Source organism: Temnothorax americanus, unplaced genomic scaffold (assembly GCF_048541705.1).
Source record: "Temnothorax americanus isolate GAGA-0224 unplaced genomic scaffold, ASM4854170v1 Scaffold1, whole genome shotgun sequence".
Taxonomy (NCBI): domain Eukaryota; kingdom Metazoa; phylum Arthropoda; class Insecta; order Hymenoptera; family Formicidae; genus Temnothorax; species Temnothorax americanus.
In genome coordinates, this window is record NW_027509230.1 from 1,090,690 (window position 1) to 1,111,974 (window position 21,285).

The following is a 21,285-nucleotide window of genomic DNA, read 5'->3' on the forward strand; positions in this document are numbered from 1 at the left end:
GGAATACGGAGCTGGTGGGAGAGTAATAATCCCGCCGTCTGCAGGAACGGTAAACTGCGCACGCTGCCTCACGAGCGAGCGAGCGCGCGCCTCTTTACGAAACGACGCATCTGAAAACTCCGAACTCCGTCCTCAACAATTCATGGCGAGTTAATTATCCTGCCGCTCGTGCGCGATCGACGTCACCTATATCGTTTGCTACCCCCTATATCGGTATCTCGGTACTAATAATAAACTCTCAGACTGGACGCGAACACAGGGCGACGGGAGACGGAATCGTAGCCACGGCCGCCGCCGGGGATTGCGCGTCGCGACACGTCATTGAATTTCCGTTTTCAAGCGAACGACAGAGTGTAGCAGTGCCGTTTCAAACGGACGGACGGACGGACGGCCGCGGAAGTGATCACGTTGCGATACCGTCGGTTATTTTGTAATCGCGTGTAAAAGGCTAGCTCCCACGTGGAAAGCGCGCGAGTACGATCATGTTCGTCGCGCGACACCACCTCGCTTTTCTTTAAACGTTGATCCGCCGCCGCGCCGCGCCGCGAGATAAGGGGCTCCGATCTTCTCACCCCCATCATCGCCATGCCGCCCCGACGACGCGCCGAGATCCAAGAAATAAGCGCGCGTATTTAATTGACTTTACCTACCGTTGAACATTGAAAACGTTTACCGATTATTCGAAAGCAGGTTTTAACTCGAAATCTTTTTGAGCCTCGAGTTGCGCCGCGCCGTACGCGCCGGTGTGCCGCGCGTAAGTGTCCTCGCGCGCCTCTCGAAAATCTCGAATCTTCCCTCTTGTGCTCCGCTTTTTGATATATATACATATGAGCCGGTCGCGGTCATTCGTGCGACTGCCGAAGTCGAAAGGGCGAGAGCGCCCGCCCGCCCTCTCGAATCGGCGACTCGATCGAGAAAGATCGCCGAACTCCGGACTAACTCGATAAAAATCGCAAATCGCCCGCGGTCGGCCAATGATCGCCGATGGTACGCGGTACGCGATGTTCGTATCCCCGATCACCGCGCCCGACGGGATCGTACATCCGAGGATAGGCCGATGTTGATAACAATGTCCGTAAGTATGCCGCAGTATACCTTTTACCTACGTTCAACGCGTTAATTGCGCGCGCGAAAAAAGTTATAAATGGGAAAATTATCCGAGTCCGCGCTACGAGCCTCGCGTGTCGCGTATGTCTATTGTAATTCGAATGAACTTGGCGGAGATTTGATAAAGCGCGACCCGAGTGTTGGGGGATATGTTAATCGACATATATAGAGTCTTCCGCCCCCGCTCGTTAACGACTTCCGAGTTATTTGATTTATCTGTTTCGCAGATTGCGAAAATAAATAATTCGATTGTATCACGATTTTCAGGAATTTAAATTTTCTGCAAAAAATAAGATCTATAAGGACGGCGCTGTGGAGCTGTTGCAAAATTTCGGTACGTGTTTTGTAATAACAATAATCAGCTGTAACATAGACTAATACTAATTTTATAAAGTATAATTCTGTAAAACGGACTGACGTATATAAATATGACCACCATCTTCTTACGTCACAGATATTGAACGATATATTTTTGAAAGATTTAAAAAAATATATATATTTTTTTTTTTATATTTATATATGTACCGCCCTGTTAAGGAAGAGTGCCGTAGCCGCAAAAATTCATTCATATTCTGAGTTATAAGTATATAGATTCATCTTCCACCTCGAGGATTTCACTGGACTAGGCAAAAAATCGTATCTGCAATCTGCAACCATTATTGAGATATAATGGTATCACTTGCCGTATCTGCTTTCAAATAGGCAGTTTTGTGATGAGTAAACACACGTATATGCTAACCAAAAATGCAGTATCTGCTTTTTTTTATATTTTACAATGTAAATATTGTAATTTTAGCTCCATAAAATAATTTCAAGAAGTATTTTATTTAAGAAAAAAATTAAACAATTGACATACATTGTGACGGCTGGATTAAAGATTTTTCAACTGTTTTTTTTTCTTCAATTTGGAGTTTTTGTAGATAACTCTTCCTCAGCAGGGCAGTATATTGAATACATCGATATTCTTTAATTTAAATTTTTCAATTATTATTAGCTACTTTTAATTTCATTTATTACTATTTAATTTAAAGATTGAAAATTTCGTTACATTTGTACAATATGTCAGTCATGAAAGAACATTATTTATGTGAATTGATCAATGTTGCTATCAATATCACCGTTACTTTTTTTTTTTGTAAAATTTATCTTCAATAAACTAGAATCGATATAGCTGTGCATTATATGGTACTTGTTGTATACTTTCGACATCGCTTCTGCTTCTTATCTGGAGTTAAAAAGAGCAGATCTTTTAGATCTAAAAAAGATCTGCTCTTTATATATATTTAACTAAAACTTCTTGCACGCGTCAGCTTTCCTTCTTTTTTTCTCCGCGTTGAAAAGAAAAAAAGAAAAGACGAACGGTGCAAAAGAAGTCCAGCGAAAAATATCAACCCTAAATCCTCTTAATATTGGATATGTTTCGAATATCGAAAATCTGTAATAAAATCATCTACATCCACTTTATAGATGTGCCCGATAGATGTGCATATATCAATATGAATTACGATTATTGACTAGGATTACACGGCTCGATTTACGCCGAAGTTATAACATCGATGTTATATAACTTCGGCGTAAATCGAGCGGTGTAATCGTAGCAACATTGTCTTGAATATATTTATCGCTATTTTATATGAACATATAGGTTTATTCTCTCTTCCGATTTTTTCATTGATTTTCTGACATTCCCTTTTTACGATTCTTTGATAGCATTATACTTTATAACGATTACGAGTATTACTCTATGTTACTCTGTGTTAATTTGCGAACTATTATAATTTTGTAACAAACTTTTATGGACGTCGGTCTAGCGATATGTAATTTATATATCCCTGTTTCTGTTGTTTTGCACAAAGAAGTCTGTGTGTCTCTCTTTTTTACCATTTCATTACGTATACTTCCTTGTAAATGTTAATAAAAGTTGCGATATATGAAAGAGACGATCTAATAAATTATGAAATTACGATTATCATCAACAGCTACAGCGTCTGATCTCGTTGCGAATTATTCAAGCGCTTTTTCAGCAACATATCCTCTTTTTTCCTTTCGCATATATCTATATATCTCCTATTTCTTTAAATCAAGATTAACATTTAAAAAGATTTCCTATAATCTTTGATACATCTCGCAAATACGTATGTCACCTACTTATAGAGCGTCATATTACCAAGCATTAGCGTTATCTTCGCTCGACTCTCGTTCATTTTCATCAACTCTCGTTCGACAGAAACGTGCGCGAGAGCGCACTTGGGAAATGAAAATCCGTCTATATATGGCCGTTTCGGCGCCGAGCCGCGTCGGCTGTATAGGTTAGGAATTTGTAAACACGCGGCAAAAAAAGCGCGCGCGTAATCGTATCGCGCAATAAACACCCGACGTCGTCGGTCGCGCGACGAGGAGACGTTTCATCGCGAACTCCGGTTTCTACTTCTTCGCGCGCCGGTATAGAGAACTCTCGTCGACGAGCACGTCACCGCGAGCAACGTGACAATCGCCATTCTGCCGTATATTACTTTACGGAGTAAACGCGCATTGTCCGTCTCGGTTTTCCTCAGAACATTTCGGGGCAAGGGCAAGCAACACGAGCGGCGGAGCGGTTCACTTTGCTCGTCCCGAAGTGTCCTTTGTCTTCTTTTTCTTTTCTTTACAAATTCTACAATGGATACGTCCCCCCTCTCAAGACCGCACTTTTGTACCTCGGGTGTCAAGTGTCAACGAACTTGAAGCCTGTAATCTGTAATCTCTGCATGTTTTCTTCTCGGATCTCTCGGGATCGGGGACGGGAAGAGAGAGCGATCGATCCACAGTTAAAAAATTCGGTCGGTCGACAAGAGAATTCTGGATTGTTGGATTCTGGATTCTGGCGCTCCGCGAGCACTTATTTTCCGGAGGGGAAGCTTACGGAACTCGCCGCGCGGCGGCGTCGCGCGCGAAGCACGCTCACGCTGCTCCCAACAACAACGCTGCCGCGCGCCGCCGCGCCGGACCGATCGACCAATCGGCGGCGGGAAACCCGCGCGCCGATACGAAAGCGGCCAATGCGGCGTGCGCTTTAGCCCGCGTATCGATTGGCGAGTCGTGTTTTCAATTCTCGGGACGAAAGCGGCCCCGTGGCCCGAGACTCGAGAGCGGCGGCGGCAATTATTCTCCGGCGTCGGCCATTTTGCGCGAGAGTACTTCCGTACCGCCGCGCCGCGCCGATCTCACCGTCGCGCGTGCAGATCGCGCGCGTCGATTTGTTTACGCCGCCTCATGTAAATAAATATATATACATAATGTGTACACAACCGGGTAGCCGCGCCGTGTCGGTGTGAAAAGCGTCTCCTCCCCCGCGATCCGCCGTCCGCTCCGCGTCACGACGTGAGTGCGCGCTCGCGCATAATCGTGGTCAAGTCGAGACTGTCGTGGGCTGTCGCCTCACGCCTGTCGGTGTCGAGAGGCCAGAGGCAGAGCCTCTCGAGCCTCGAGCTCGAGCCTCGAGTCGCGAACGGCCGATTTGACACTGGTGACGGAAAACGGTATAAGACGTGGGTGACCTCGTTCGACAACGTCTCGCGGACGAAGAGGCCGTTTCAGTTTACCTTTGTCGACGTACCATCTCGGTACGTTTACTGCTGAATCTCACTCTAGCTTTCTCTCTCTCTCTCCCTCTCTCTCTCTCTCTCTCTCTCTCTCTTTCTCTTTCTCTTTCTCTTTCCCTCTTTCCCTCCCTACTCCGCAAGAGAACGATGTAACTTCTGCGCACCAAACAAACTTTACACGCACGTAAGCGTGACGGTGTGTGTGCGCGCGGTGTAATGAAATAGCAGAAATAGAAATACAGGCGCGCGAATACGACACGGGAAGATGTAACCTTCTTGGCGGGGAAGGTGGATAGAGTGACCGGGATCCATGCGTTCTGTTTCAGACGTGAGTGAGGGCACTCCCAAATCGTCGGACGACAGCCTGAGTGATCAGCAACTGGTGGATTGCGACATTTGCGGCGAGCGTTTCATCTCGAAGAAGCCGCTGCGCGTCCACATTGACACCCACCTGAGAAAACTGCGTATTGTCCTCAAGAGAGTGGCAAACCCGAAAGTGGTAAAGGTGAAGAAGGACACGTACTGGTTGGATCCCGAGAAGACTGGCTCGTTGAAGCTGACCCTGAAGAAGCAGAGCGTAGCCGATTCCTTGAAGCTCACCCTGAAGAAATCCTCGGAATCGGAAGATTTTACCGTAGTGAACAACAATTTTTACCCGGTCATTAAGTACTATCAGGAGAGAGACGTGGCAGGTGCTAAGGAAAATGATCCGAGAGGCGACAAGGCAGCGGAGAACTCGATCAATGAACCTTTTGAGAACGTGATGGTGGATCAACAAGTGAGTCTTTCTTTAGACGGTGCGGCGTTGAAGCTGAAGATCTTTTTTCATTTCTTGTTTTTGTGATCTCATTTGCAGGATGATTACGACAGCGTCAAGTTGGACGCCGACCCTCGCAATCCTCTGGAAGAGAATGAAAGACCGTCCGCAGATATCAACGAGAGTGACTCTGATGTAGGGAGTGATATGGCAAATCCATCTGAGAAGGACGATCAGAATGTCGACGATGCACAAAGTACCGATAACTTTGACAATTCCGAGAAAAGGCTTTCGGAAACCGAAGATCACGAGGAAACGGATGCTTTGGAAGCGACCTGCAGGGAAACTATTGAAAACTTGAAAAAACTTGGCGAACAGTCGAGGTAGGTTGATAGATTGCGATATTTATGTGAGATAGAAATTCTCTTATTTAAGATTTATTATAATAGATGAGAATACTAGAGTATAGAATCGAGAAGAAAACGTGAAAATATATTACAAATTAACTTTATTTAGATTATTGCAAAGCTCTCTCTCCTAATATAATTTTTTAGCTTGTGTAAATATTTGGTAGCATTCGCATTTACGCTGTTCATATTTCAGTCGCGATATCTTTCTGGATTTAGTTTTTTTATAGCTCCAGGTCAGCTAGTCAACTGGTCGACGGTTCATCGGTGAAAGAAGAAGATGACGGAAATCACGAAGCCAGCGCGATACATAATCTCGAGCAGAATCCTGCCATCGGCATTAATCCAAAGTCTTTCACATTTTCCAATCACGCGACCGAACGCGACGATGAAGATAAGAACAGGGAGTCAACTGACGCATCGCAGACGCAAGGTTTCAACTGGAATCAACTGTCCGCCGATTTATCGAACAAGAGCAATGAAGATTTCAACAAGGAAGATAGCGAACAACAGGGAGATAACGATGCGAACATGGACAACGCTGGATCAATTTTGCAGAGCTTTCTCATCGAACATCACAGGCGTAATCCGAACGAGGTGTCGTTGTCGAATAATATGTCGTCTGGCGAAACGGCGGAATATGTGCCCCTTGAGAAATTGGCGGAGACCGTCAATACGTGTCGTGTCTGTAATGAGAAATTCAAGGACATCGCGCATCTGGATGAGCATCGTAGCAAAGCCGGTCACCATCTGTGCAATATACCGGAATGCGCCAATCTCATCTTCCATTCAACGATGGAAGTGTCGATACATCGGGCACAAGTACACGGTACCCCGCTCTCCCCGAGCGTGAGCCAATTGTCGCCTCATCATTTGCCGTCGAACACAAATACATCACATTTGGGCCAAACCACACATTCGCCTCATGCCGTTTCCGTTACACCCGTGGAGGTATCGTCGACAAATGGTTCGCATCACCTCAGTAGGACTTCGCCCTTAACGTCGCCGCATCAGACGAATTCACCGACGTATAATGCGGCGGTAGCAGCAGCGGCACCGGGCGGTCCTACTGGCCAGCAAATGCAAATACCGCCGGTAAACTTTGAACAACTACCACCACCCGTACAACAACTGGCCCAGCAAGTGCAGCGTATGCCTCTTCCACAGACGCAAATGCCACCTAGTCTTCCTCCAGGAGCCAACGCAATGATACCTGCACCAAATTATTTCGTTCAACCGCCAGGACGACCACCGTTGTACAGAGTACCTGGTCCACAAGGTATACAAGGTATACACTATCCACCGCACATGGCGCACTTGTATCAATATGGACCGAATCCATATTCTCAAATAGCGCCTCCACAAATGCATCCCCAAATGCCTCAGCCAGTTCCACGGGGGCAACGATATCCGTCGGCATCTGTTGTTCAAAACAGCAGGTAATCATAGACCTCGCATACAGACGCGAATATCTTCATTAGGAGGTATCTTCGATTTTCAGGGCGCCACGGTTACCACAAGCTACCGGTCCAGTTCCTCGCCAGCGTATGAAAAGGCCCCTGCAACAGACTATGCAGCAACAAAATAACGCTTCTGTGAAACAAAGACGTATGGATGTTCTATTGCCTGATAGAAACGAAGATGCGGACTGCCATGTCATAGCTCAACAGAAGAGAAATGACGGACTGCCTGTTATTCAGAATGTTCAGGGAGCCACCACGCAGCAAACCAGTAGAAACGATTCTACGATACATCTCACAGATTCAATCACTTTAAGTGTTCGGCAACCTGGTAAGTTTATAACAAAAGAGTACTCGATTGTAATCAGCCATTTTGCTCAATCTTTATTACCGCTTACATTTTTTTTATGCGCCTGTGTAAAGTGCCTCTTCTATGAAATTTGGTTCCTGATTTTATTCAATAGTATTTTCAGTTGCTTTTACAAAAGAAAAAAAAATACGTTTGTTATATTTGCAATTTTTAATTTAATTTTAGTGTGAGCTGCTTTAAGGTTCCTGGGCTCTCGCTGCGGTCGTGTGAGATCGTAACGTCAGAGGCGAGAAATGACACGCTGAGATTTCTTGCGTGTAACTTTCAAGTTAAAAGATATACATAAAATAACACTTCAGCTCACTTCAGAAATATTCCGAGATCTACCCCTTTCCTTTCTACATAAGCCTGCATGACTAGGTTTCGTATAACATTCATTTTACGGCTGTTTATTAACTGTCAAGAAAAAGGGCTAGACTTTCGAAGTGTGCTGAAGTGATATAAAATGTTATTTTATGCAAATATCTTTTTATTTGGAAATGGCACGCAAGAATTCTCAACGTGTCACTTCTCGCTTTGGCCGCGGCGAGTATCCAGGAGCCTTGATATCCGTTTATTGTGTTTTGTTGCATACATTTGCTGCGATTGTATATAAAAGAACATGGATCTTTCAAAGGGAATTATTACGTTACTGTATTCGCAGAAGGGGTACATTACAGTAAAATAGCGTTGTCTTTTTACTAATCTAAAGGTTCCATCCCAGCTCAAATCCAGAACGCGTCAAACCAGGGGGGAAAGAAATCCGACGCCAAGGCAGTTGCAAATGTCCTCGCGGCTCGAGGTATAACCGTTACTCCAGCTGCAAATAAAAATAAGACAAGTGAACAAAACAAACAGCAAATACCCCCCCAGCAGCAGCAGAGGCCACCACCTTCACAGCAGCCTTTAAATGTTACAGCGCTCAATCTGAATTCTGCTATTTCTATCATACCAACTAGTTCACAAAGAAAGCAACAAGAACAAGGGCAGTTTGCTGTTCCGCAAAACAAGCAAAACAAATCGCCAATCAATGACCAAGTTGAGCGACCGCCGAGACCGCCGACCGTGGATCTTACGCAGGATACGCCACCACAGATACCAGTGGTTAGACGAGGTCGGCCACCCAGGTAAGAATCGTCTATATCATCGCTTGTGTTGTTACATAATTGTTATTAGATTTACTAATCGACGAATTAGCTCGAAACATAATGAGATATTTATTTTTTTCCAGAGCATTATTAACGTGTCAAGTATGCGATAAAAACTTTCAAAATTCAGATATGTTGACGCAACATATGGCGACTCATCGAACGACCAGCAAACTGCTTCACAGGTGAGTTATAATTATCTCGCTCATGAGTTTTTTTTTTCTTCGAATAAGTCTAATTCCCTTGAACACGGGAATAGAACTGATTCCTCTCTTGCTTTTTAAGGTGCAACCTCTGTCCAGCTCAATATCCCACAGTTCAGGCGTTGACGACGCACAAGCAGGCTTACCACAAAGAAGTTGATACCGTGGCACAAAACGGAGGCACGGAATTGGCTTTGCCGGTCGTGGATTTAAAGTCGCCGCATGTTCTAAATCGCTTGGCAAACTTGGGTATTCAAAGCTACATACCGTTGTCGCAGCTAAGTGCTCAAACTGGTGGTTACTTCGGCTTACCGATCATCACGATAGACGGCGCGAGAAATACGAGCACCTGCAATCTGGGTGCGCTTGGTGCTACCTCCATATTAAGTCTTGGTCCTCTTAAGCATATATCGAACGGGTAACCGCGAATAAACTCGCGTTCGGCCTACTCCACGTGTGCAATCACGCTCTTTGGTTATATCTTGTTCAAGTTGCTTTACTTGTTGCTGTATTGCCAATGAACCATGACACATGAAGCGTCTTGATTTCTAAAGAGAAAACCGTGATATATAATAGTTTAAGTAGAGTCGTCATAAATGTAACGTTTTATACATAAAGAATATATTGAAATATGTTCTTTATATAGGAAATATATGTGACATTTATTTGTGAATTTTTTTTATTATTTTATTTCAAAAAGAAAATGGTTGACGACTGACTTAGACGTAAAATTTGTTAATTTATATTTGTAGACTTAAAGCAATACAGTATTCCTCGCATAAAACTTTTCTGATTGAAGTTATACTACATTTTGATAAAAAAAAGATTTTAAGACCCAGTTAATCTAGAAATTTAACCCTTTTGCTACGGTAGAGCGCTGGCCGACGAAACGCTATTGTCGTACGGGAGAACCGCGAGTGTGCTTTGCCGCGGACAAAGTATTAGTTTGTAATGATGCGATCAAATTCATATCTTAACTTTATTTTACTTGTTATTGCTATAGATAAATGAACATTGTTTATAGCTTTGTTGTAATAATCCAAACAACACATGTGTCTAAAGATGCATTTTGAAATGTACTGACAATATTGAAAATTTACATAATGTGAGAATTATGGATTTCAGTACTATCAATACATTTCGGGATGCACCAAATTCATTCTTGAGATCCAAAAGATGCCTTACGTCGTGTCTAAAAGATGTGTTTCAGACATCTTCAAGATGTCTTTGAGATGACTTTGAGACGCTTTTGACACGTGTGTTGTTTGGAAATTTATTTTCACTTTAGTTTTGTGAGCACGGCAAATATCACTTGTGTATCATAGACATTGACTATTCGTAGTAGTAGCTCAGTACTCGGTGGATATGCACTGTAGCCATTCGTAGCTAAAGGGTTAAAATATGAGGTACATAAAATATCGTTATAAAAGGAATCTTGAACCATGAATTATTTTGTATATTTTTTTTAAATAAAGATTTAAAATAGAAAAAATTTCTCTGCTGAACTTTACATGTTTTATGTGTATAAATTATTTAGCAAAAAGTAATTGCATAGCTAAATCTTTCTTTATTATTATCGCAATGCTTTAGCTTTAAGATGTACTTAATGAAAAATACAATTTTCTGTCATTGAAAAACTATACTGACAGTATCAAATATAAAATATTGGGTTGTACTACATAAAATTGTTGGTATTCAATCAGTTTAAAATTGACAGATGAATAAAATTTAAAATATAAGCTTAAAATCTTCTTTATAGAACTGGATAATATGGGATGAAAGACTTATGAATATTTGTTTATCTATATTTGAAATTGCAATATAATACTGCTCAAATAGATAGAAACATTAATACGATTTTCAGAGAAAACTGTGTGAAATAAAATATTAGTGAAATGATTATTCGGTGATGATTATACACAAATTTTACTCTGAGAATCCAAATTTCGCAAATAAATCTAGATAGTCCCAATTCCTAATGCTGATGATAAAAACTTGTTTCTTTTTAACACAACATTTTTATGTTGCCCAGTAAAAACAGCAATTTGTTATGGTACAACCTAATACACGACAAAATATTTTACATGTGCAATATATGCGATAAATTGCGTCTGATATACCTAATCAGACAGAATTATTTTGACAGATAACAAAAAAATGATGCTTGAAAAGAGTATATTGATAAAATTATATCTAATATTGTGTTATATCCATCTTAATGGATTTACTCATTTTGACTGTTTGGGCAACGGAATTTTGAGAATAATTGAAGAAAATTAGATAGATAAAAAAAATAAACATTTTTATGTTAAAAATATATATAATTAAATATTTTTTGTATTTTTTTTACAAGAATACAAGAAATATTTAATTTCTTCATACAAAATGTTTACCGTCACATATCTCTGCAATTTTAATTAAGCGTAGAACTTCCAAAAATTTGATCTGAAATTGTATTACTGAAAAATCTGTATTATTTATTAGAATCTGGCAAAGACACAAATTTTTTAACATTTTGGCTTTCTAAAAAAGTCATGAATTTTCGGAAAGAAGAACTAATATTTTTAATGTCAAAATGTGTAATTAATTCAATCCTTAATTTCTTAAAAATATCTTCTCTCAACAGTCAGGGTGGGTAGACCCTTTTAAAAAGATTACAATTCTTGAAACGAACAGCGTTGATACGTTGATGAGAAAACTATCTCTCAATTTTTTTTTATGAGAAAAAGCTTTTATTTTGCAATTGTCAAAATATCAAAACACAACTTACTAAGTTGTACATACATTTTGTAAAAAGAAAGACAAAAGTGATTAAAAATATATTCCTTTATACTTAAGAAATGTTTTATAAAGATATCATATTCGCATCATATATCATATGTAATTTTTATTTATTATCATTCCTATTAGTTACATGGTTACATGCAAATAAGTATTTTCATTCTTTATATTATCACACTTTTTCTACATATATCTTCTCATAATATACTATTATACTTATTCTTTACGTATATATTATATCATTCTTTATATTAATTTCTACACTTTAAATAAGCAGCCATTTGTCTGTCGAATTTGTAGAAACTATCATCGCGAGCGACTGATAATGAGATATTAAAATATTGTATATGTGTGTATAATAATAAAAAGAATAATGTGTATATATATATATATGTGTGTGTGTGTGTATATATATATATATATATATATATATATATATATATATATATATATATATATATATATATATATATATATATATATATATGAATATTTCCGTCGCAATCCGAATGTACAAGAACAGTTGGGCATTGTATTGTTCACCTTCATTTTTAAGCAAAAACTCTTAAAATATATTTAAATGAACACATTTAAATGATTTTGTTTTTTTGTAGTCGAATACAAAGCGAGATTCCGAGACGTTATTTAATCTCTCCTTTCACATGTCTAAAAACATTTTAGCTTTATTTAGTTCCTCGAACAATTCACGCCGTTTAAAGGAGAAAAATAATATAGACATGTTACTTTTTTTATTCGACTCTTTTATTGTAATTTCCCTACCCATTAGCTATAAAATCACACATCAATGATATCACTTAATATTCATCTCTTATATTTATTCTGTACATAAATGTATTGAGGTACGTTTATTAAAAAACGAGATATTTTGTATTTTATGTCAAAATGTGCTAGCATATATAAATGATAAAATATCTCGTAAACTATTGATTTTTTTATAACTTTAATACTTCTACATGCAGAATAACTAAAACTAAAAGAATCAAAATCATAATTTTATTTAAAAACGTGGCGATGACTGTGACTTAAAAAAATCGATTTTTTCGAAAATTAATTACAATTATATATATACTTGTCCCTTTCCAGACCATGCAACTTTTGTCTGAAATATTTTTGCCTACTGAACTCGCAGTTTTCTAAATATTAAGTAACTTTAAGCTCGATTTAACTTATTTTTTATCTTTTTCTAATATCCATTTCTATCAATGCAAATTAACTTTAATTTTAGTTTAATTTATTTTTTATCTTTTTCTAATTTTTCAAGAAGCTTTTATTACACTTTTAAAAGTTCTTTATGTGATGTGAAAACATCTAATTCTTAGAACTAAAAAAAGATAAAAAGTAAATTAAACCGAGATTAAAGTTTATCTGCATTGGTAAAGATAGAGAAAAATAAAAATTAAGTTGAATTAAGATTAAAGTTAATTGTATTGGTAGAAATGGAGACACATAAAAGCCAGTCGTTGCGATAAAGCAACTATATAATAACAGTTTTTATCGTCCAAATACATTTGCTCGCGGCGAACAAGATAACTTGGTCAGTCTGAAAGAGATATTTATGCGCGCACATGCTCGATTGTGTCCTGCGCGATGATAGACTAGGCGGAGCATATTATGTTCTTTATATCAATGAGCTATCTCGCTTAACGAGAATGGAGGAGGGGAAGGCGTTCATTTACATGCGAGTAAAAAATTGGACACGCTTGTCTGTTGACTTGCGCGCAATTCATATTAAAACATTAATAACTGATTACTTGTTTCTTCGAATTGAATTATCAATATGTAGAATAGAATATATATAATATGCATGCGCGCGCGTGCGCGCGTATGTGTAAATAAAAATTAATTTCTCCGAGTGAAATATATTATAGTAAAATAAATTTATAAAAATTTTTTATCAATGAAGAATCAGTAGTCTTTTTCAAGCTACTATTATATTTTCTAACGCGCTAAAAATTTAGCGTAAAACATCGTGTAAATTTTGTTGATTTTTACGCCTGTTTCGGCTGTTTCAGGCCTACTTGCGGGGTATCTCTCAATATCTCTGAATATCTCTATTCTCTGAAGAAGGCGCAAGCGCGTAGGCAAGTTTTTCAAGCTGCGCAAAGCCGACCGCTTGATGGCAGCATGCTCCCTCGTCAATATTGTCATTGTCAAGTGCAGAAATTGGATCGTGCCGATCGTGGCTTCTACAACTATCCTCGATTTACACGTTTATTTCAGCGGTTAACACTTGTATTTTTGAGAATGTGATCTTTAACAATGACAGTTCACGTGTGTTCTGCATTCGGGGCACTCGTCCAGCATTTATTCGATTATCTTGTGACAGCGAAAGAATCGATAACTATTATGTCGACATAATACACGCCCGCTCCTTTTGTCGTTATCCAAGTTAGTACGTATATCGGGATGTAACATTGATAGTTGTAGATTTGCTCTTCACGTTTTATACACATCTGATGATTATACCATGGTTGACTTCACCATTGGCAAATTTTTATATTTCAGCCCAACAGAATGACTTCCAGCACTCTCACTGCGAGAGCGGAGGAATACTTTCACGGTATAAATCCTATAGCTCGGAGGATCGGCGAGGATATAACTGCAACGAAAGAGGCCTACGAAGGGCTGTGGAACACCTTGAGTTCGGCGGAGCGCAATCAAGCCGTCAACGAGACTATAATTCAGCCCGAGGTAGCGTTGAAGTACACCTTGAAGAAGGTCGAGTTAACCAAAGAGTTACCTGAATGGTATCCGAACCTTCGCATACAAACTGGAAAGAAATATGTCATAGACGAAACCGGTTCTGTGAGTACAGTAGGTAGGATCGTTAATACTTGCGGGAAAAATTTCATAATAAACTGACAACTGTGTTTACAGACATTACGATGGCGAGACGAGCACTCGGCGCCATTTTCATTTATGACTCAATCGCAAATGAATCTTAATCTGATAGACTCTAGCGAAGATATGAAATCTAGATCGATGAGGAGCCACTTCGGAGAAATGCCGCATTTTTCTAGTCCCGTGAAGGCACAGAGAAACAATTGTTCGCCAAGCGATGGTTACAGTTCCGCGCATCAAGTCAGTCGTTATCCGCCGGATTGTTACACCAGCAGTCTATTCGAGAACGATCAATGCAGCGACTTACTGACGAATGAAATGGACAGCGAGCGCTCTGACAGTATATTTGCTAAACTGATCAACAAGACCTCTTTGTTGAAGTTACAAAGCAACATCGAGGACGATATGGAGAGTTTGGTGAGGGATTCCGACACGGATAAAAGTCAGTCAAATACCTTGGTGGTGACATCGCGAACGAAATCGAGCGACATAAACGAATCGACCGCTCTGTTAGAGACACCCAGCTCTTACAGTAGCTTTCAGTCGTCTCAATTGAATCAAGAAGAGGAAGAGAGGAGTATACCAAAGACTGGATTTGAGTTTCTCGATAATTGGTAAACTCATTCCGTAAAAGAAAATAATTCAATTTTTTTAATGCTCTTCTATTACATAAAATATATTTCCATATATTCTAAGAATGAACTTTAGTTCGATGCAGATGTTCGAGCAATATATTTAATTACTCTATCGCTAGATGTATGAAAATATGCATGCGTGCGTTTTGCGTAAAAGTCAGAGTATATTTATAAAAAGAGATGGAATATTTTTTACTATATAGTCTGATAAGATTTTTATATATATATTTTGTACCTTATCTCTCATTTGTACCGTACTACTGGAGTACGTATTACCATTTACATGACAGATGATTCGAAGAGTTAAATAATGAAGACTGAAAAAGAATAATTTCCAAAGATATGTTCTCAGAAATTTTAATTTTACGTAGATCTCGATAGACTATATCGCGTATCCTCTGGATATCAAATAACATAGTTGAGATTTTTGTTACCTTTTTTACAGCATTGTATTTTATAATATAAAAATATATAATAAGTGCTTATGAGCAGATAGATATGCTTAATGCATTTTGCAAGTATCTGGTCACTATTTACAAGCGATAATTTATCTCTTGAAAAGATTTATGTAAACTGTCTTTTCAATTGTGTATCAATATATGTGTATCACATGAATGCGCTATAACTTACTTCCCATACATACATATTCATAATATATATGTGCCTATTAATATTAATTATATTACAAATCACAATTTGCTTTTTGTGTCTGAAGAATTTCTTCGGTTCAACTCATCGACATAGTCTCCTCGCGCAAAAGAACCTCGATAGTCTGAATTTTCTCTAAAGAAATTCGTTGAACCTCTTAAGCAGTCCAGAATCCGGACAACCAAACTGAAAACATCAGACCGCAAAGCCTCTTTAACGTGAACACCGTGTAGTAAAGAAAACAAATTCTTTTTACAAATAATTTTGTACTTAGAACGATGTCAAAAAATAAAAATAAGAAAAAGTGATAGCGGGGAAGTAAAGATATTCTGACGACAGATATTTCAATATTTTTCACACTTACAATTAGTATATTCTTAGATAATTGATGCTGTTATACCTTTAGTGCCGGGCGACTGTATGATCGTTATATTTTCGTCACCGCTGCCGTTCTGAGCGATTTCGGAGGTCCGATAATAGTCGAGCACGTTTTTTCTTGTTTGGGAGAACGAGCAGATACCGCGCAGTTCCGTCGCTTTCATTATTCGTCTGGCCTCTGATTTGCGCTCGAAGGGTGACATCGGTATCAGACGCCGCTTCAACGATGTTCGAACTGAGACTTTAAAAATCAATGTAGCAATAATAATTTTGAATCCACTTCCTTATTATACAGCTTATTGATGTATACTACAGCACTTAATTTTATTTAATAATAGGTTTTATCTATTATATCAATATAATACGAGTAATTTTATCATACATTATTTCTTGTGGCTCTTCCATGCTTTATCTCTAATACTTTTTCGCGATGTTATTAATAACTGACTCACCACTCGTATCGATTTTATCTCCTGATGCACCCTTACATATGTTTTTCGATTCCTTCGACGATCCGTCAGTCAATGCAGATAAACTTTTTGAAACGATGGCTGCTTGACGATTACTGTCACTGCACGACGATCCGTGACAGACGTTCGGCAAGGATTTGCCCTTCGGCTTCAACAGAGTGATTTGTGGAAAACAAGAACCTAAGAGATCGTTATTTAAAACATTATTTTTATCGAAGAATATTAAACTTTATCTATAACATCTATTATATATAGTAATTTTAGAAACGCCATGTTTACGCTTCTTCCCCGAATGTCCTTTCATGCTGGAACTGCAGTGTCCGTATTTCGGACATCTTTGTCCATCGAGACAATCTTGATCCATCGAGCGCTTTTCATCTCCCACATTGCTATTTCTATACTGTTCCATCGCTTGACGTTCCAATTCCTGCAATGCCGTAATGTAAAAATATCAGTATAATAATTAATAATATTCCAAAAAAATATGGAAATGGTTGAATGATAACGAATCGATAAGAATGCATTTATGAAATTAAGCATCCCATTTCCGGCGTCGAGAACTGATTGAAAAATTGCTTTCTTTCTGCTGCAATAAAACGTCGTTTGGTAAAAAGAAATCATAATAATTCAGCTTATTCGGATTAAATCCGATCTCTCTGATGTCGATGATGAATCATTATATTCTTGCCAATTCCTTTCGATTCACCTTTGGCGGAAATATTCAGTCATGAGATTAATATTTGGATCGTTACCTGATATTTGAGCGCTAACGACTCCTCCGAGTTCCTGTATTGTTCCATCGCTTGCTGTTCGAGCTCGTCGTATCTGAAAACCCACAAAAGACTCAAATTGCAAGTGAATTTGATTAGAAAAAATGATTGCCATGACAAACCAACCGAAGTTTTAAAACTAAATCGGCAAATAACTTCAACGTACCTTTTCTCGAAGGCGTTATCCAGGACCGTTTCGTTCGAGGCATTCGTCAGAACATCTCTGTAAAGCGGCCGCTTCGTCCTCTCGTCTTTCTTTTCGGTATCCGAAACCCTGTATCTCGAGCTCTCGCTCTCAAAGAATCTGTCCTTCAATCTGCATCTCGAGCTTTCGTTTCCAAAAATTCTATCTTTCAACCGGCACGGAGTTTCAGACGACCTTTGTTGGGCTTGCGGTGATGATTCGGCGGCCGTTTTCCAGCTGGTGCCGGCTCCTCTGCAATATTCGTACTTCTCCTCGAAGCTGCGCAGCTCGGACACGAGAGTGTTTACAGTTACAACTTCCTTCGTTTTTTTCGCACAGTGATCCCTGTCGAACCACTGTACCTGCACGTTGCGACTGGAGGTTTTCAGGCTCTGTCTGGAATCCTGCAGAAGAAAAGGCTGTTGAACAGCGGGCTTTGAGTGGCCGCGTCGCGTCTTGATGCTGTTCTTCGTCAGTAGTATGAGATTGTTGAAGTCAACTCCTTGATTCTTCCGTTTCAGCAGCGGTTCCTGGTACAATTCCATCGGTCGTTGATACACAGGTATGGGTGTCGTTGCACTCGGCTGAGTACAAGGCAAAAATTTCTCGTAGATCTGCGAAATTATGATTCAAACCCGTTATGCGTATATATAGTTTTGTGAGAATTTCTAATAATAACGGGAATATACCATGGCATTATCGATTTCAATTCAGAATAATTAATAACAATTGTGTAATATGAAAAATAAGTGTAATATAAATTCCTTATTTGTCTTCCCCTCACTCTTTCGTCTCAAATATATGGATAATAATTATATTTTAGAACAATAATTAATAGATTAATTTTTCAAATTTTTTCCGATTTGAATATCTTAATCTTTTTATATAAAAAATATATAAAATAAATCTTTTTTATGTTAAAAATAAAATACCTGCAAAGGACGATGGGCAATCGCAGCATCGTGAATCGGTTGCAGCGGCGTGCAGATTGACAGAGGTGACGACGAAGAAGACGCTGTCAACTGTAGCTGCATCGGCGGTGCCACTCTCTGGATCCATTCCTGTGGCGAACGATACACGTTTGCCTCTGTGTGTGTCGCTGGTAATGTGGACACTCTGGCGTTCTGTTCGCAAAGAAAAGTTGCATATAGCTAAAAGATTTTATATTTTAAAATGATCACTTTATATTAATAATCAATTGTGAAAATCATTCTTGTTAACAGAGAAAATTATTCCGCGCTAAATCTTAATTTTAGCGTGATATGACCGTTTTTCTTCCCGAATACAATGCAGCCAGGTTTTGATTGCATCGCAGGTTTTGATCACTATATGGCCGGCGCGATTTCTGACTGTGACGAAGAGTTTATCTTGACATTTATGAAGGTACATTTCGCTAATTACGATTCTATATACATTTTATGTAGCGTCTTATGTACGAGAGTCTGACTACGTTCTTTCAGAAACATCTGGTGCGACCTTTTCATACAAAATTTACTTTCCGGCAGGCCGTACGTTTATCGGAAAAATGGTCGCCGCGGCCTCCTGCTGCGGCCTGTTATAAGGAAACAGCTCGTTTTGGTAATTCCTGTCATTTAACGACGGGAAGTAGCGTATCTGGCAAGCTTTGCGCTCTTTGTCGTAGTTCAGGCTGTAAGCTATCGGAGGTAGGTTCGATTTCGGGAAGAATTCCGGCACTTCGGCGCTCAGAACTGGTGGCGGCGGCGGCGACGGTGGCGGTGGTAGAGACGGAGGTGACAATAGCGGTTTCCGCTGATATTCCGCTCTCAGGATCAAGGGTTGATACTGCAACGCGCAATAGAATTGCTGATGGTGTTGGGCAGCAGGCTGCGTCTGTCGCGCGACACGCGATTGCTGGCTCTGTTGATAGCATCGCTGTTGTTGCTGCTGTTGCTGTTGCTGTTGTTGTTGCTGTTGCTGTTGCTGTTGCTGTTGCTGTTGCTGTTGCTGTTGCTGTTGCTGTTGCTGCTGCTGCTGCTGCTGATGATGATGATGATGATGCTGAAACTTCTCTGGATTCCATATGTCGCGCACGGCATCGCTCTCTATGCAGGACTGCAGCTGCATTTCGGCAGCGGTCTCGACGGTGTATCGGCGATGACGGGCGAACGTTCTCATTAATTTCTCACGAAACTCTAATAGCGCACAATACATATGGTAAGGGATAAAAGAAGCATCAGAGTTTTTGAACTCAGAAACTAATTTTGAGATGTTGAATAATTTTATGCGTCTTGCATATTTTCAATATTTCGACAAGAATTTATATTGCCAGATATTATGTCTATAATATTTCGAATTAAAGATTGATTTTAATCCTTTCGTCGCCAAAGGTGTTTAATATACGTGGGAAAAGATTTTCAAAAACAATTTTTAATTATCTAAATAATTATTGTAAACTATATTATTAAAAAGTATCTAAATTCGGGAATCTGATGTACGGATGTATAATTTATTCGTATCGTTAACATATGTGAAATTATTGCTTACCACTCTCGTCTGATTTATAAGTCAAATGTAATAATTCATCGCGCAATCCAATTTTTCTGCTTCCTTTTGGACTGGTTTTTTGGCGTCGCTTTTTCGAGCTCTCATTCCAGTCCGATTGGAAGTTCGAGCAAGCGACGGCTTCATTATCCCTCCTTGCGGTGTTACACTTTAGTATTTGTATTGCTGAGCTTTGCAAATTGAAGTGTACTATTAACAAAATATTAAAATCTATTCGCGATTAATATACTAGATGTATTTAATATTTTCAAGTCTGCGATTACAAAGCACGCGAACGTCGTCGAGATAAACGTTAAAAATAAATAAAAAAAATATATATAAAACAAGTTAAATAAATAAATTGATTTTAATTAATTGCAATTTGCTATACTAATTAATATAATATTTTAATTTATACGTATTATCTTTAATTATAAATACCACATTGTAGACGCGCCATTAATTAATTCATTCCGATAATATCTTTATCGCGCAATTTTTTTTGGGAGGGAAGAGCTTTGCGGGACATATAAAAATAACACGGAAGTGTGCCGAAGTGAACTAACGGTTCCCGATGCGATCGCGTGCAGCTCGGCGAGATTAACCGGGCGAAGTGGTCTTGAACTTCAGGAAGCATCCACGGTTCCACAGCCTCCGTAGCTGAACGGAAGTGACGAGGCACGCTACCCGACGATTTACCGTCGTCCGGACTGTACATTCTCTCATGCTGCTCGTCGTACTCGTAATTACCGTATTTCGCCAAGCGCGATTCGGAGATGACGTTTCGGACGAGTCTTGGACGATAATCACCATATTCCTCGTACTTCGCGGTTATTTCGCAACTCTGGCATTAAACGCGCGCGATAAGTTATCATTATGTCAAAATAAATTTTCCTTCCTCTTATTCCCAAAAATCTGCGGTGTTACGGTACACGCAGTTAGCTTTTTTCTTTTTTACTTTTACACAATTTGCAACCGTATATTTTTCTATCTTCGATAAACGAAAGATAGAATACGTCTGCGGTCTCGAATGAGATCTAATA

At 39.3% G+C, this 21,285-nt stretch overlaps 3 protein-coding genes across 8 annotated transcripts; 2 read left to right on the top strand and 1 right to left on the bottom strand.

Moving 5' to 3' along the window:
- The first annotated feature begins 115 nt into the window (after window positions 1–115).
- LOC143893174 (uncharacterized) lies at window positions 116–12,545 on the top strand. Of its 5 annotated transcripts, none has more exons than XM_077398270.1 (10): window positions 116–1,075; window positions 1,375–1,441; window positions 5,015–5,466; window positions 5,545–5,828; window positions 6,083–7,291; window positions 7,354–7,643; window positions 8,374–8,463; window positions 8,581–8,788; window positions 8,893–8,994; window positions 9,095–12,545. In XM_077398270.1, exons 1-10 carry the CDS (start codon window positions 1,058–1,060, stop codon window positions 9,432–9,434), a joined length of 3,060 nt encoding a protein of 1,019 aa, XP_077254396.1. In that variant the 5' UTR covers window positions 116–1,057; the 3' UTR covers window positions 9,435–12,545. The 5 variants fall into 5 exon arrangements, with proteins under 5 accessions (XP_077254396.1, XP_077254405.1, XP_077254388.1 ...); XM_077398279.1 differs by having other exon boundaries at window positions 8,386–8,463; XM_077398262.1 differs by having other exon boundaries at window positions 6,083–6,947; window positions 7,020–7,291; window positions 8,374–8,788.
- Window positions 12,546–13,873: 1,328 nt separating this feature from the next.
- Window positions 13,874–15,905, top strand: LOC143893550 (uncharacterized). Of its 2 annotated transcripts, none has more exons than XM_077399083.1 (3): window positions 13,874–14,206; window positions 14,320–14,619; window positions 14,692–15,905. In XM_077399083.1, exons 2-3 carry the CDS (start codon window positions 14,329–14,331, stop codon window positions 15,271–15,273), a joined length of 873 nt encoding a protein of 290 aa, XP_077255209.1. In that variant the 5' UTR covers window positions 13,874–14,206; window positions 14,320–14,328; the 3' UTR covers window positions 15,274–15,905. The 2 variants fall into 2 exon arrangements, with proteins under 2 accessions (XP_077255209.1, XP_077255204.1); XM_077399078.1 differs by having other exon boundaries at window positions 13,878–14,202.
- A 96-nt stretch (window positions 15,906–16,001) lies between these two features.
- On the bottom strand, window positions 16,002–19,077 carry LOC143893547 (uncharacterized). The gene is made up of 7 exons (XM_077399065.1): window positions 18,673–19,077; window positions 17,723–18,354; window positions 17,539–17,611; window positions 17,066–17,213; window positions 16,769–16,966; window positions 16,339–16,557; window positions 16,002–16,124 (listed from the first exon to the last, which is right to left on the bottom strand). The coding sequence occupies exons 1-7, from the start codon at window positions 18,772–18,774 to the stop codon at window positions 16,096–16,098; spliced, it is 1,401 nt and encodes a 466-aa protein (XP_077255191.1). The 5' UTR covers window positions 18,775–19,077; the 3' UTR covers window positions 16,002–16,095.
- Between the last annotated feature and the right edge of the window lie 2,208 nt (window positions 19,078–21,285).